Source organism: Trachurus japonicus, chromosome 18, assembly GCF_045865225.1.
Source record: "Trachurus japonicus isolate A0001 chromosome 18, Traja_1.0".
In the NCBI taxonomy this organism is placed as follows: domain Eukaryota; kingdom Metazoa; phylum Chordata; class Actinopteri; order Carangiformes; family Carangidae; genus Trachurus; species Trachurus japonicus.
In genome coordinates, this window is record NC_140924.1 from 18,515,200 (window position 1) to 18,530,400 (window position 15,201).

The window sequence follows — 15,201 nt, forward strand, 5'->3', positions numbered from 1 at the left end:
AACGGTGACGGAAAGATTTTGAGGCCATCCGTCATTTTGACAGATTGCAATTCACAGCCATGGCCGTCTGGCCATGTGCATTTGTTTACAATGAAGCCGGCGGATAATCAATAAATGGAGCAGTGGATAACAAAGCCGGCGGATAATCAATAAATGGAGCAGTGGATAACTATATATAACATATACAATGTCACGAAGTCACTACGGTGAGAATTAGATTAAAAAAAATAAAAAAATAAACTCACAGCTGGCTGGTGCGCTCAGTAGAAAACGCTGTAGTACCTCCTCTAGGCCTGTGTGGAGCGTGTGTGGCGCTGTAGCGCTGCCACACATAAACACTAACAACAGAGAAGAAGACAGAAAGCTTCCCCGCAGTATTCAAACTCCTTCAAGTGGATTAAATGTTGACTGGGAGTCGTGTCAGTGCAAATATGACGGTCGATAATGATTTAACGGGCGAGATTTAGCTGCAGTGTCCGAGGGGCCGACAGTAGTCAGCTGTTAAGTTACGTAGCTGTAGCTACACAGCGGTGTGTCTCGGTACAGGTAGAGCGGTGGGGGCAGGACACACTCGCCGCGCACAACTCTTCTAAAGGTAACGCTAAGCCTTCTTTTAATGTATTCTGCCCGCCGTGGCATTGTTTATAACACGTAAAGCTGAGTGGGTCTTGTCCTGTCTGAATTTGTGCTGCATCTGGCTGTGTGGTCTATACCCACACAGCAGGAGACTCCGACGCGGATCCGCATTCAAGTCACCAAACCCGCGTGACTGTCACATTCGTTTGGCCGCCGCCTAGAGGATCAGCCCCGCCTCCAGGCAGAGCCGTTATTCTACCGTCAAACAGCGGATCCCGAACGGACCCGTGTCGGACGTGTGGACACGGACGCGCCTTTACTGTAACGGTCGAACACAGTAGTCCACACCGAGCCGAGACTAGAGGAGTCATCTTTCTTTGCTGGGACACGGTTGTGCTGAAGCCTCTAGTAAGTTTATTGATTTATTGATGTATTGCGACATTCACAGTAAACATTGGCCTTTGTGTTTTTAATCGTCATGTATATTAATGCTTGTAATGACGTTGTTTGATATTAGCACTGTTAGAACTTTTGTAGTTTTGTGCAACAGGCTAGGTTAGCTTCTAGCTGAGATGTGATGATGCACGTCTGTAGCTATTTTGTTTTAAAATGGGATAGCAATTTCGGGAGAATATGTTGTGGTTGTGTGACTAAAAAAACACACATTGTTATTTGGTAACGTTATGGTTATCTGTTTTAATGTATCGCAGCTGTTATGCTGTGTAACGTTAGCCTATGCTAGCGGTAACTTATGTAACTTAGCTGCTATTTCTCCGACCTCGACCTCCCATTTCCTCGATTTAAGTAGGCTATGCCCGGTGTTCCGACTCCCAGTAATTACGAGTCGCCCTCTTCATACACATTACGGTGTTTTTTTTTTAAATAATTATTTTCTTTTCTTTAAAACTAACTAGCCGTTAGCGGCTAGTTAGCCGGCTAGTTAGCCGCTAACGGCTAGTTAGCCGCTCGGCTTTTATTTAAAAAATAAAAAACACCGTAATGTTTATGAAGAGGGCAACCAACTCCAACGTTACGGAGTTTAGAATGACTTTTTTAAGCCTCTCTTTGCTCCTCATGTCGTAATTCTCCGTGACTTTTCGCTAGCCGAGCGGCTAACGGCGCTGTTGTACTGTATATCAGCACGGGTGTGATTCGGTCGTAGGCACGAGGCCGCACACCCGTGCTGATATACAGTACAACAGCACTCCCTCTGCCTTTATTCATCCCACGAAGGGGAAATTCACAAGTTACAGCAGCAGTACAAACACACTCACACATGCCATGCACACTGGCAATATTAATGTTTAAGCTTGTCAGTGCTTTATGATGATTAATATATGCTGAGAAACAAGATAAAATTGTAAATCAAGCAGGAAAGACCAATAATTTGTGTTTAATGAATCAAATATAATCAGATATTGTTTTGGTCATAAATAGGCTATGTTTAATTCGCTGGGGAGGAGGGGCGGGCACACAGCTTTTCTTTTTTTTTAAACTTTTTTTTTTAAATAGTGAGGGCTGTCATTTTTGCTAAGCTTAAGTCAACTAAAGTTAGCTATTTTGTGTCTTCTATGTCCTGCCTTGAGTTTATGTTGTCTACACACCCACATACTTGACTTTTTTTCAACATTTTTTCTATTTTTACTGTGCAGATAATCCTCCAGCTATGCCAATATTTGACATGTCTCTGGGTGCTGCTGTGTAGTGGTGAGTATTAGCCTACTATTCAATTGCTTTTGTTGGTTTTCGGGATGCACATTTTGAATTTTTTTTCTGACTGATGATAACCAACGCTTGTTAACCGATATGATTACAATGCTCTCGGGGGCGATCACTTTTTCTCTTTTGCGCAGCTCTGTTGTAACAGGTGATGCAGATCGATGTCCCTGTAGGCTACATTTGTTGTCTGGCCTTCTTTTATGATATTATTCCTTTTTTAATATTGTGAGTAAAGATAATTACTGCAAGTCCTATTGCCTTTAAGATTCTAATGTTCATTTTTTTTGTTGAAACTATTTTGGAGAGATATGTCTAATAATCAGTCTTCATTACAACACAAAATAATATGGCACCACAAACTAAACCAATTTCCATTTGTCTTTCTTTCTCTAGTGAATGTGGCAGTGTAAAGGGTGTTCAGTTGCTGTGCAATATTTGACATGTCTCAGGGTGCTGTGTCAAAGGCTCTGCAGTAGTGGTGAGTATTACTAAATCAGTTGTTGTTTTCTGAGTTTATTGTTTTTTTTTCATTTATGTATATTATTTTTAAACAATTACTCAGTAATGAAAAAGAAATAGGGGGCATCATTGCACCAATGGATGAAGTAAATATATTCTCTGGGTTGGGGGTGTAACAACTGATTGTCTTCAAGACAAAAATGCCTTTTACCAGGACAAATGAGAATTTTCACAGACATGAACTCAAACAACACAACTTCTCCTCTGCTTTTCTGCCGTAGGATGATGACGTGGATCTGGGAAGAGAATGCGTCCTAAAGACCCTCTGCGTTTACCTGAATGAGGACCCGGAGAATCTATTGAGAGTATGTGGTAAGTATTACTTAGGTTTAGTATGTTGAGATGTTATCTTTCGTATTTTATATAAACTTTAAAACATCTACTCATTGTAATTACTTTACAGTCAGCTAAGTTGTAGGATAATATGGTAGTGCTCTTAATATCAAAGTGTGTGTTTATTTTTCATTAAAGGGATAGTTCGGGTCTTTTGATATCTATCTATACCCTTGTTTTAGCACAGAGCTAAAGGGAGAGCTTTATGAACCTGATGTGATGCTGAACCTCATCAGATGGAGTTCCATAGACTGTAGGAAAGAGGTTAGAGCAGAGAAGAGTGATCGTTGCAGCGCAGTCCATGGTGGAAGATCAGACCAACAAATATACAGACAGACAGCGTGCATCACCTCCAAGGATGGTGCTGCTGGAAAAAAAAAAGAAACAGCACTCCTCTGCAGCCAGCTGACGTGTAGCTCACCTGCAGCTGTCAGAGGATCCTCGCTCTTTCTTTAGCCTGGCGTTTGGATGCACTTTGTTCAACATGTGAAGATCTAACCACCATCTGACCACCGGTCAGCTGAGCCAGCTAACAGAGTGGACGTGGCTGGTGTGTAGGCTCGCTATTTTATAACGGCAAGAAAAAATAATCGTCCTGATAGTGTGTACATTTGTCCGGCTGATCTTCCATCACGGACTGCGCTGCATTACTGATCATCACCCGGTCACCCTGTCTGTCACAGCTGCAGCTGTGGTCTAACTTCAGCTTGTTGCTTCCCTGTCCCTCCTCTCTGTGTCTGCCCGTTCTAACTCCATCTGACGAGGTTCAGCATCACATCAGGTTCATAAAGGTCTCCCCTTGGCTCTGTGCTAAAACAAGGGATGGCTTCATCACTTGTGTCATAATCAGATTACGTGAACTATCCGAGCAATAAACTCCATGAAACAGCTGATGGAAATGCGCACAGCCGTCTAGAGGCGGCAGCGCGCAGTGATACGGAGGGAGAGAAAATAGCAGCAAGCGATTGTGAGGTCAGACTTTTTTGTGGACAACGGTTTTGTGATGCAAATGTATCACTCTTTTGAACGCATATTGTTTTGAGAAGTAAAACGCTTTATTTTCGTGACCCCAGCCAACTAACCGGACTACATTCGTCAGCACCGCAAACTCTCAAAGTGTGAGAGAGAGAATTAAACATAGCCTATTTATTATCAGTTACTATGACCAAAACAATATTTGATTCGTTAAACATAAATTGGTCTTCCCTGTAGGATTTGTTTTATTTACAATCTTATTTCTCAGCATATAGGCCTATTAATTATCATGACAACATAAAGCACTGACGAATAAGCCTAAACATTGATACAGGACTCTGTAACACAACTCATCACACATTCATGCTCTCCCTGTGTGATCATCTGAGAAGCAGACAGTCTGAGGTTGAAGTTTAGGTGACACTGTGACAGGTCTCTGTACGTCTTGACCACATGTCAGCTGGTCAGCTGTAGTAGAGGAGAACTCAGCTGTTTTCAGCTGTTTTTTTTTTTTCTGTTTTTTTTTTTTTAGGAGCTCCGGTATATTGCGGCTTTATGCGGGAGGACACGCGATAAACTACAGCTGATCCAATGTATTTATCTGAGCTTGGTCACCGTGAGAGGCGCTTTGAGCTGCGTTCATATTAAGTTACACCTGACGCAGGACAGGGCATTTTGACAGGTCTGCGCTCACATCAGCTGTGTTTATTTACCCTCACCCTGTCACATAAGCGATCAGCTGTTTTTTTTTGTTTTTTTTAACGTTTGATGTCTTTTTTTCTTTTTGCTCGAAATTAAACATGGTATGACCTTGACTCCCTATATATCTGTCTGTTTGATTACAGGTGCTGTAAGAAAAAATACAGTGACAGGTCAGCCACAGATGACGAGGTGACCAAACACGCCATCCACCTTGCGGCAGATTGTGCAGCGAGGAGACGTGTCCCGCCTCCATCCACGCGAGAACCCCAGTAGCATGTACTTTAAAAGAATAAACAATATTTGTATTGAACTTCTTGTCGTTCACCAGTTATTCATTTTCTGATATTTTAGCTTCACATTTCATTGAAGTTGTAGCCTCATTTTGTACAGTTAATTGATGTCTTGACTTCAACCTTTTCTGTATATTGACAATAGTGTTGGGTTAAAAATGCAAGGCAATGCAGATTTAAGCTTGGTGTAGAAGTCTAGGCTAGGCATAGTTATAGTTTTAGTTTAAGCTATTTTATGGAGATTTTGAAAATGATGAACGGGTCCAAAACGGACCCGGGCCAGAGGTTTTTTTTGCGTCCGTTTCGGATCCGCGGCGGATTTGCGTGTCCCGAACGGACCCGGGCCAGAGGTAATTTATAAGTCCGTTGCGGGTCCCAAACGGATCCGGGCCAGAGGGTTATTATGAGTCTGTTGCGGATCCGCGGCGGATTTGCGGGCCCTGAACGGACCCGCCGCGGAGGTATGATTTAAATCGCGGATGCGGACCGGATGCAGCGCGGATCCAGGACGGGTCCGCGATCCGCCTTCGTTGCGGATCCGTCACAGAGAGCAAGTGGACTCCGATACGGGTCCGTTTCGCGGGTCCGTTCCGGAAGCCGCGCTACATCCGCGGCGGGTCCGCGGCGGACTCCTTTTGCTATGTGGGTAGCTTCAGTTGTTTCAGTGATGCGCAATGGCTGCGTGCGTGCGTGCGTAAAAGAGAAATGAGAGGCACAGAGAGAGAGAGAGAGAGCTAACGCCGGTGCACTATGCGGTGCCTATGTGAAAACGTGCTCCTTTGGATGTTTTGGTATAACACATGGGTTAGCATGTTGATTGTTGACAGAAAACTGATGTCATCTAACGTTGTATTTAGATGTTGAGAGGCAGAAAATGACCCCCGCATTCACTGACTGACCCCACAGTTAGATGTGCTCTGACGCCGACTCTGCTCCGGAGCATTCTCTGTTCAATTTGTTTGGACTTGATATGAATTAAACATGAATTAAAATTGAATGCTATTGAATATGGCATTATTATCATTTAAAAAAAATTTAAGTGACCGGTAAAAATAGATTATGACGGAATTTTTATGACCCCGTCAGTCAAAATGACCGGCGACGAAAAAGTCTAGCGCAACCTCTGCATGGGACGTCGGTCTTTGGTGAAATACAGTAGGTAATTTGGGAATTTTTACTTTACAAATTACTGACATGGCGCATTCACACGGGATTAAGATCACAGACGTCCTCCGCAATCATTACAAATTACCAGAGGTCCCCAGCTAATGTTCCTGTAGAAGTTCCTACCCCCTCCTTTTACCAGGAACTCCTGCAGTGGAAACGTGGCTACTATGGAAAGCAGACCACTCATTTGAACATGCAGCAAAGCACACGTCCCTGGGTGGGCTCGAACCACCAACCTTTCGGTTAACAGCCGAACGCGCTAACCAATTGCGCCACAGAGACTTGGCGATGCGAGGCTAAGAAGGGCGTGGCTTCTCTCCTTACGGCTAAAATACACTGGGAACGGCCGCGACGCGAAACGTACGTCGCGCGACACCCGCAGCAGCTCGCGCCCATTCAGTCAATGGAAGCTCCTCCACCGGCCATGTGAGCGACGCGCACTGCAGCGGCCGTCGCGCGGCGTTTAAATTCTTTTTCGCGCCGAGTCTATTTTATTTCCTCGTCGCGTGGCTACGCGGCCCTCCAACAGGTAGAAAACTACAGAGAACTGTGTATAAAACCAATATATTACGTTTAAAAGTGATTAAAATAAATGTCTCATGTACCAGAGGCAAAGCCAGTAGCAGTGCAACATTATGGGGTTTGTTTTTTTACATTGTGATCCATGATCGTGTAGTTAAACAGTTAATTGATACCATTTAATATACCCTGCACTTGCAAACCCTACATAGTCAGCAAATTACCTGTGAAAAAGGTACTGTCAATCCATTTTAACAGGAGGGATGTGAAAATGTGTTGAGATGCATGAAGTGCACTCATTTACTGCAGGATTGACAAGGTGAAGCTGAAGCTGCAACAACAAACAGTGAAGCCGCGACGCGTCGCGTCCGTGCCTGGTGTAGCAGTTAAAAAACTCCGCTCCGCCCCGCTTACGTATCGCTTCGTGGCCGTTCCCAGTGTATTCCTGGCGTTAGTCTCCACCCACCTGCATAATACACGAAAACAGAGCTTCACCCAAAACAATCATTTTCTTCGTTTTGAAAAAAATCTCTGTAACGCTGCCACACAAATAAACAAAAACAGAGAAGAAGACAGAAAGCTGCCCCCACTGTATCCAAACTCCAAACATTATGACGTTGACTGGGAGTCATGTCAATGTAAATATGACTATCGATGATGATGATGATGATGATGATGAAAGGGCGCGTTTCAGCCGCAATGTCCGAGGCACAGTAGTCAGCCATTGTTGTTGTTACGTTACGTCCATAGACAGTATTCATGTAGTGGTGTGGCTCAGGTTACAGGTCAGAGGGGTGGGGGGGTATGACATCAACATATCACAAAAGATCAGTTTTTGGTGTCTACATGAAAATGCAGGAGAAAGGGGGAACGAGAAAAATGAAGGAAAAGAGGAACTTTTGAGAAAATGAGAAAAAATGTGTGTCTCTCAGTGATGTTGCTAGGTACGCGTCCTGCGTCCCTGACGCATTAAAATCTAACAGGACGCAGTAAACTCACTATCCATGCGTCCCGGGGACGCACCTCATTTTCCCATGAAAAATGATACATTGTTAACAACAACTCGTGTTTAAAATCATGGGAATGACCGGCGGACGGCCATTATCCACCATTTAACCCACACAGCCATAGGTGTTGATATTGCCCCGACCATTGAGCAGCAACGTAACAAGAAGACGTAGTAGTCGGTAGTTTTTTCTCTCTCTCTCTCTTTTTTTTTTTTTTGCCGCCGTAGTGTTTATTGGAGCGGCGTGGTGCTGCACGTGACGCGCTGACGTTAATGTGTTTACATTTACGACGAGCATTAATTCTCAGTCCGAACCCGTTAAAAAAAAAAAAAAGCCCTGCCTCACCGAGTCATATTCTCGGCGCGAACCCGGCTCGAACCAGCGCGTCCGGACGGGTTGGGCCGTCCATGCTTAGAGCCCAAAACAGTCCAGAGATCCGAGGGACAGAGAGAGACAGCGCAGCAACAGGTGTCTGTGTGTGTGTGTGCGTGCGTGTGCTACCTGCTGTAAAGGGGGCTGTCCAGCCACAGCTCCCCACTAGACCAGTTCTGAGTTCAGTTTAAGTTTCATACACTCCAGCCATTCTTGCCATTACAATGATAGGAACCTCAGTCAGTACTAAATCTGCTTCTTTCTTTCTTTTAAATTTACTTAAGCAGCTACAAAATATATTAGACATGTACCACACATTTGGCTGGACGGTCTCAATGGTTCAAGAACTTTTTTTCCATCATTAAATATTAAAATGGAGCCAAGTAGCCTACTGCATGTTTGTTTTCCTTTTAAATAAGTTCAATATCAAGTGCTAATTCCACCTGCCATAACTGGCTCTCTCTCTCTTGTCTCTCTGGCTCTCAGACAGTGTGTGTGATATTTACAACACACACACACACACTGTAATAATATCTGCACCTATTGATTGACATGCTGTTTTTAAGGTTTTTCTCTCCTTATGTCATTGTGTGTAATGGCTGCACTGTTGCCGTGTCGCGCTCCCATGGTCGCGCTATGGGTCCGTATAATTTCCTGCTTTTTTGTCCTTGGCCAATCACATCCCTGATCACACAGGGACAACATGGGGCTGCCTGTGTGAGTTTTATTAATGTTTACATCAGGTTGAGTTAAACAAATCAGTTTATGCTGCTGTGATTTAAGTAAATACAGTAATCATCATAGTGTAGTGGCAGGAAAGACCATTTAATCTGTATCAAATATTGTGTTGGTCAAGAACAAGTTCAATTTAAAGTCAGAGGAAAAATGTTTAGGGTGTTTTTACTGTTCCTAAATGTAAAAATGGGTCACATTGGACCCTCAACATTATTTAAAGGTTAAATAACGTGTTACTTAAACATTTTTCATTGTGCTGTGCTCTAAAAATATACTAACAAATACTAGTGTAGAGTCCTGTATAAGGAATGTTGAGCTTAAACTTAAACTTAAATTTAGGTTCTCAGGAAAATAGCTGCTCATCAGTAAATAGTTAATGAATCGATGAGGTCCATCAACTATCGATTAATGAATTAATCGATAATTTGCATCCCTAGGCCCTAGTTTTTTTTTAAATTGTGGTATCGAATAAGTATCGAGAATCGTGGAAATTTACAGAAATTCTGGTATTATGACAACCCTATTGGGGACCCATTGAATTTCCCAGGGACCCACCCAAATCACCACCTGTGGGTCCCAGGGACTCACTACATTGAAAACCTATCAACATCACTGTCTCTGCTGTCCATGACAAGTTAAAACACATATATTCTTGTATATTAATTTAAGAAATATGACCAAACATGACACTTTACTGGAGAATAGCATAGGAGGCTGTGGATCCTAAGGTCGCCGGTTCAATTCCATCAAAGGAACATGTTGTCTCTAACACAAACTACTACCAAGTGTTATTAAATGTAACTAAACAAGGACAGTAGCTTCATGTGTGTGCCAATTAAAATACTAGTACTGAAACCACAATAAACTATATATAGTCATGTACTAAACGTTTGGGGTTAGGGTTATTATAAAATAAATTTTATAGTAATTTTTAAATTTGTGAATGAAGTACTGCAACAATGTAATCATCTTTAACAATTAAAGGAACTTGAGGCAGGATTTGTGACATGCACATGCGTTTTAAGTTTTTTACTGCTAATGGCGAAGCGTTCAAAACAAAAAAGAATGAGCCCACTCACGTATCTCTCCGTTGCCTTGAACAGGCTGTGTGCTGCATAATGCGCTGCAACTCAGGGGCCGATATTGCCGCGCTATCGTGCGGGTGTGAGTCAAATGACGCTGCATGCGTGTCCTCGACAGCTTTCCACCGCTTGCGACCAGCGGCGGTCGGCGGATGTCTTGCAGCCTGAACAGTTATGTGAGCAGCGAGTACAGAAATAACGTCACTTTCTTAAATTTAAATATTTTTTCATGTGAGAAAGTGACAGTTTAGATTCACAATCTGTTTGTTTATCCAAATAACGTCTGTAAGTAGATTTGCTCCGACGTTTTCGGAGGAGTGCAGAGCCACACACGAGCGGCAGCAGCGGCTTGTCACAGAGGCTGCAGCCAGGGAGCTGAGCTCATGTCCCGGTCAACCTCCGTCCACAGCAGGACTGGTTGACAGCTAGCTAGCTCGGGGAGTCTCTCTCTCTCTCTCTCTACGACTGGTTGACAGCTAGCTAGCTCGGGGAGTCTCTCTCTCTCTCTCTCTACGACTGGTTGACAGCTAGCTAGCTCGGGGAGTCTCTCTCTCTCTCTCTCTACGACTGGTTGACAGCTAGCTAGCTCGGGGAGTCTCTCTCTCTACGACTGGTTGACAGCTAGCTAGCTCGGGGAGTCTCTCTCTCTCTCTCTCTACGACTGGTTGACAGCTAGCTAGCTCGGGGAGTCTCTCTCTCTACGACTGGTTGACAGCTAGCTAGCTCGGGGAGTCTCTCTCTCTCTCTCTCTACGACTGGTTGACAGCTAGCTAGCTCGGGGAGTCTCTCTCTCTCTCTCTCTACGACTGGTTGACAGCTAGCTAGCTCGGGGAGTCTCTCTCTCTCTCTCTACGACTGGTTGACAGCTAGCTAGCTCGGGGAGTCTCTCTCTCTCTCTCTCTCTCTACGACTGGTTGACAGCTAGCTAGCTCGGGGAGTCTCTCTCTCTCTCTACGACTGGTTGACAGCTAGCTACCTCGGGGAGTCTCTCTCTCTACGACTGGTTGACAGCTAGCTAGCTCGGGGAGTCTCTCTCTCTACGACTGGTTGACAGCTAGCTAGCTCGGGGAGTCTCTCTCTCTACGACTGGTTGACAGCTAGCTAGCTCGGGGAGTCTCTCTCTCTCTCTACGACTGGTTGACAGCTAGCTAGCTCGGGGAGTCTCTCTCTCTCTACGACTGGTTGACAGCTAGCTAGCTCGGGGAGTCTCTCTCTCTACGACTGGTTGACAGCTAGCTAGCTCGGGGAGTCTCTCTCTCTCTCTCTCTACGACTGGTTGACAGCTAGCTAGCTCGGGGAGTCTCTCTCTCTCTCTCTCTACGACTGGTTGACAGCTAGCTAGCTCGGGGAGTCTCTCTCTCTACGACTGGTTGACAGCTAGCTAGCTCGGGGAGTCTCTCTCTCTACGACTGGTTGACAGCTAGCTAGCTCGGGGAGTCTCTCTCTCTACGACTGGTTGACAGCTAGCTAGCTCCCCATACACAAATCTGATATATGGCCATGTATGTACATATATGTGACATATTTGCCAAAATATTTTATGATATATGTACATATATGCAATTACAATATTTGCTTTAAACTTATATTCTTAAATACATGTGTAAACATGTAAAACAGATATTTGATTTGGAAATATATTTCAAGATATATGGAAAAGGAAGTGGTCTAGATATTTGTATTTGACATATATTCTAAAATAATTGTTGAAATATGTAGTTAAGATATTTTTTCTTTACATATATGTCAGAATAAATGTGCAAATATGTAGTCTAGATATTTGATTATACCATATATTTCAGAATAAGTGTGCAAATATGTAGTCTAGATATTTGTTCATGCCATATATTTCAGAATAAATGTGCAAATGTAGTCTAGATAATTGTTTATAACATTTCAGAATAAATGTGCAAACATGTGGTTTAGACATTTGTTTAAATATATATATTTTTTTAAAGTACAAACATCTCTATTGTACAAACATGTAGTCTCCATGACATACACGGTAAAAACAAATAAATATAAAAAAAGAAGAAGCTTGGGTCAGCTCTGGCTTGGGTGACTCGGCCAGTAACCATAGTAACCCATTTGCTGGGTCAACGGTTGGTTTGCTGCCAACAACATCCGTTATTTGGACCGGAGCGCCGTTACAACCGTTCATACAACCGTTAAGCTGCTCTGTTGTCGGATCATATCTCCCCCAGCCAAAGACGACATAAGTAAAGTGGATTAATTTTATTTTTGATGGAAATGCCCCAGCTTCAGTCTGCAAAAAAGTCTGACTGCTTCAGCAACTAGTGTCGGTGGATCGGACTGGACTTTCTCAGGTTGGATCAATACCAAGTGTTCGTGGAAAAGCTACAGATGAACTGTAAGTATTTAAAATTAGCACGGTTTGTGTTACTTTGGCCGTTTAGCACATGAGCTAGGCTAATGCTAGCGATCGATATGCTAATAACGCTAACGATCGTCATGCTAATACAGCTAACGGTCGCTAGGCTAACGACCGTTACGCTAATAACGCTATGCTAATGCTAACGGTTGATGCTACATGTGAAGCTGGACCGTTACTTGCCGCAGCACCGACAATAATGTCAGCGTTGACGCTTGTAGTTTATCATATTCTTCTTGTAAAACAGCCTGTGCTGGGGGCTATATTGAAGATAGTGTTTTACTTGTGTTTTTGTGGATGTACTAGGCCTACATGTGTAGCTGACTGTAGCATGAGAGACAGGACCTGAGTAACCTGAGTTTTTGTGTTTTCTAATCAGAGTAAAGTATGTGGAAGCACATGGAGTTAGACGGTCTGAAGAGGAGCCTTGCTCTCTTGGAGGTGCAGAAGTTCCTAAGGGAGGCCAACATCATTACTGTTAAGGTAAAGTTATGTGTTACTGTTTTTGTGTGGAAGAGGGAAAATATACACCGGCCTAAAACCGCCTTGCTCAGATATCCATGTAGTTACTTCTGTCCATTATCATTATTACTGAAGTGTTACATGAGTTAATTTTGTGTTCAACATACAGATTTGTACAGAACCATCCCATCCTTAGTTATACACTTTTTTAACACTACAAAATCATTTTTCCTTCTCCTCAGCATGGTGCAGCTGGAGAATGCAAGGCAGCCTACTTTGCAGGAATGTGGCATGGCCAGTACATCTTCAGCGTTATCAACACTCAGCTTCAGTGAGTACATTTAAATTGAATTATTAAATAGATACAATTAAATTATGACTGATAATAATTTTTCTTTGTTGTTGTTCTTCGTCTGGTTGCAGAGAGGATCCACGGTAAACACCTGATTGAGACCCTGGGATTCTACAGGAGGATTGATGACAACACCCTACAGTTTCCTGAACATCGCATGATGCTCTGTCCCACCTGTCTTCACTCAAGTCTGGACCCAATGACTCAGACACCAGTCTTGTCAAGGCTAATTACAGGTAAGCAGTGGTTAAGTTGCCAAATGCCCAAAAAAAAAATAATAATAATAAGCTAATACAGCTGGTCAGTTATGTACAGTAGCAAATGTGGTGACTGTTTGAGGGGATGCATCTGTATTTAGGTTAGCTTAGCTAGCTCATTGGTGCTCCATTTAACAACAGATTGCTGAGTTTATCTCTGTGTGGGCATCATGCTAAGGTACTGCATCAATCTAACTTTTGCATTGTTTCTGTTTTCTGACTGCAGAGAGGATCATGCCAGTCCAAACACCTGATGAACAACAGGAGTCTCATGCAGAGCTGGTGACTGGTGAATCCTTTAAGTTCCAGTTTCTTGAACACTATGTTGAGCACCCTATACAGCCAAGACTGGACTCAGTGACTCGTTGCTCTTGATCAACCAAGGGCAAGTGGCTAATTTTTTTTATGATGTTAATTTTCTTTCACCCTGGAGGATTATCCTTCATATATGAACACATGCTGTTTTTTCAAGCTCTCAACACTGTGTACTGGACAAGGTATTGTAGCAGTTCTGTTTTTCGCAGTTTTTCATTATGTAAATGCAAAATTGACTTTCTGAGTTTCTTAAAGTTTATGAATGATGGTCTATACTCTGGTTCACAATGGACTTACTTTGATATATCCTTTAAAAAAATTACCATAAGCAGTTGCTGACTGTAAAATCTGTGCTGACAAACTGTAATTCCTCATCTGTTGTACCATATTTTTTGTTGTGAAAATCTTGAAACCACTGCTGCTGGTAATTCACTGTAAAGTTGAACTTGACAATAAAATTCTGTATCCCTTTAAACTGAGGTGTGTGATAACTGGTCTCATTTTGTGAGTATGTCAGTTACATATATGCCCAGATATCTCAGAGAAATGTATGAGTTATATTTGAATATATCATATATGACAGTAGCCATCTTTGCAATGCAATATTAAGATATGACATATATTACTTATGTATGGAAATGGCTTATTTTGACATATAAGTCAAATATGTAGGGCAAGCAATATATTTATATTTCATACTAGCATTGATGCAATACTAATATATGTGACATTTATGTTTGAAAAATATATGTATTTAATATGCCATACATATATGTGACACATATATGTTCCATATATAAAAAGGGCCATTTTTGTAATATTTTAAAATATATATTTCATATATGTAGAAATATATGTTCACATATTGGTGAAAGACATATAGGACACAGATATTATATATGTTATTTACATATATAGCCATATATCAGATTTGTGTATGGGACTAATGGTAGCTCTACGCTACCTGTCGTATAAACTGACTAGCGGATGTGGCTATGTTAACCCAGCTATTAACCCCCGGATGTTGACAAGCGCGGGTAGACGAAGAAGAAGGGGAGAGGGGGGGGGGGCGTTCCTGGCTGCGAAGGGGGCGTTCCTGGCCTCGACAACGGGGCGACAGTAACGCCCATTTGTGTCCGCAGCCGGACGATATTGGCTGGGGATGCAACTTCACAGCTGCTGGTGTTGGAACTGCGGGTGACACCTTCCTTTTCACCTGAGCCTGACCCACGGTGCTGCTGGGCAGATTGTAGTGATGAGCAGGGCCAGACTGGAGGACGCACATTAGCAGGGAGAAGAGGGTCAGCTGCCACAGACAAGCGGCTCGGCAAGTTCAGCCCTTGCATCAGTACTGTGTTGTCCTGCCTCTTCACCCTCTTGTTGTGCCACTGTACCAGGGTAGTGTGGCTCACATCCACCAGCTGCAT

General features: G+C 43.0%; 1 protein-coding gene, 1 long non-coding RNA gene and 1 other non-coding gene across 4 annotated transcripts; 2 read left to right on the forward strand and 1 right to left on the reverse strand.

Annotated features, from left to right (window-relative positions):
• Positions 1-710: 710 nt before the first annotated feature.
• LOC146969136 (uncharacterized) lies at positions 711-5,094 on the forward strand. The gene is made up of 5 exons (XR_015034194.1): positions 711-984; positions 2,229-2,283; positions 2,689-2,773; positions 3,036-3,126; positions 4,968-5,094. It is a non-coding gene; the product is annotated as an uncharacterized LOC146969136 (long non-coding RNA).
• A 1,395-nt stretch (positions 5,095-6,489) lies between these two features.
• Positions 6,490-6,563, reverse strand: trnan-guu (transfer RNA asparagine (anticodon GUU)). Its single transcript has one exon. It is a non-coding gene; the product is annotated as a tRNA-Asn (tRNA).
• Positions 6,564-12,790: 6,227 nt separating this feature from the next.
• On the forward strand, positions 12,791-13,890 carry LOC146969138 (uncharacterized). Of its 2 annotated transcripts, none has more exons than XR_015034321.1 (4): positions 12,791-12,871; positions 13,093-13,181; positions 13,274-13,445; positions 13,688-13,890. XR_015034321.1 is itself a non-coding variant. In XM_085760212.1 (4 exons), exons 2-4 carry the CDS (start codon positions 13,094-13,096, stop codon positions 13,832-13,834), a joined length of 402 nt encoding a protein of 133 aa, XP_085616338.1. In that variant the 5' UTR covers positions 12,791-12,871; position 13,093; the 3' UTR covers positions 13,835-13,890. The 2 variants fall into 2 exon arrangements, 1 of the variants encoding a protein (XP_085616338.1); XM_085760212.1 differs by having other exon boundaries at positions 13,274-13,438; positions 13,686-13,890.
• The last annotated feature ends 1,311 nt before the right edge of the window (positions 13,891-15,201 follow it).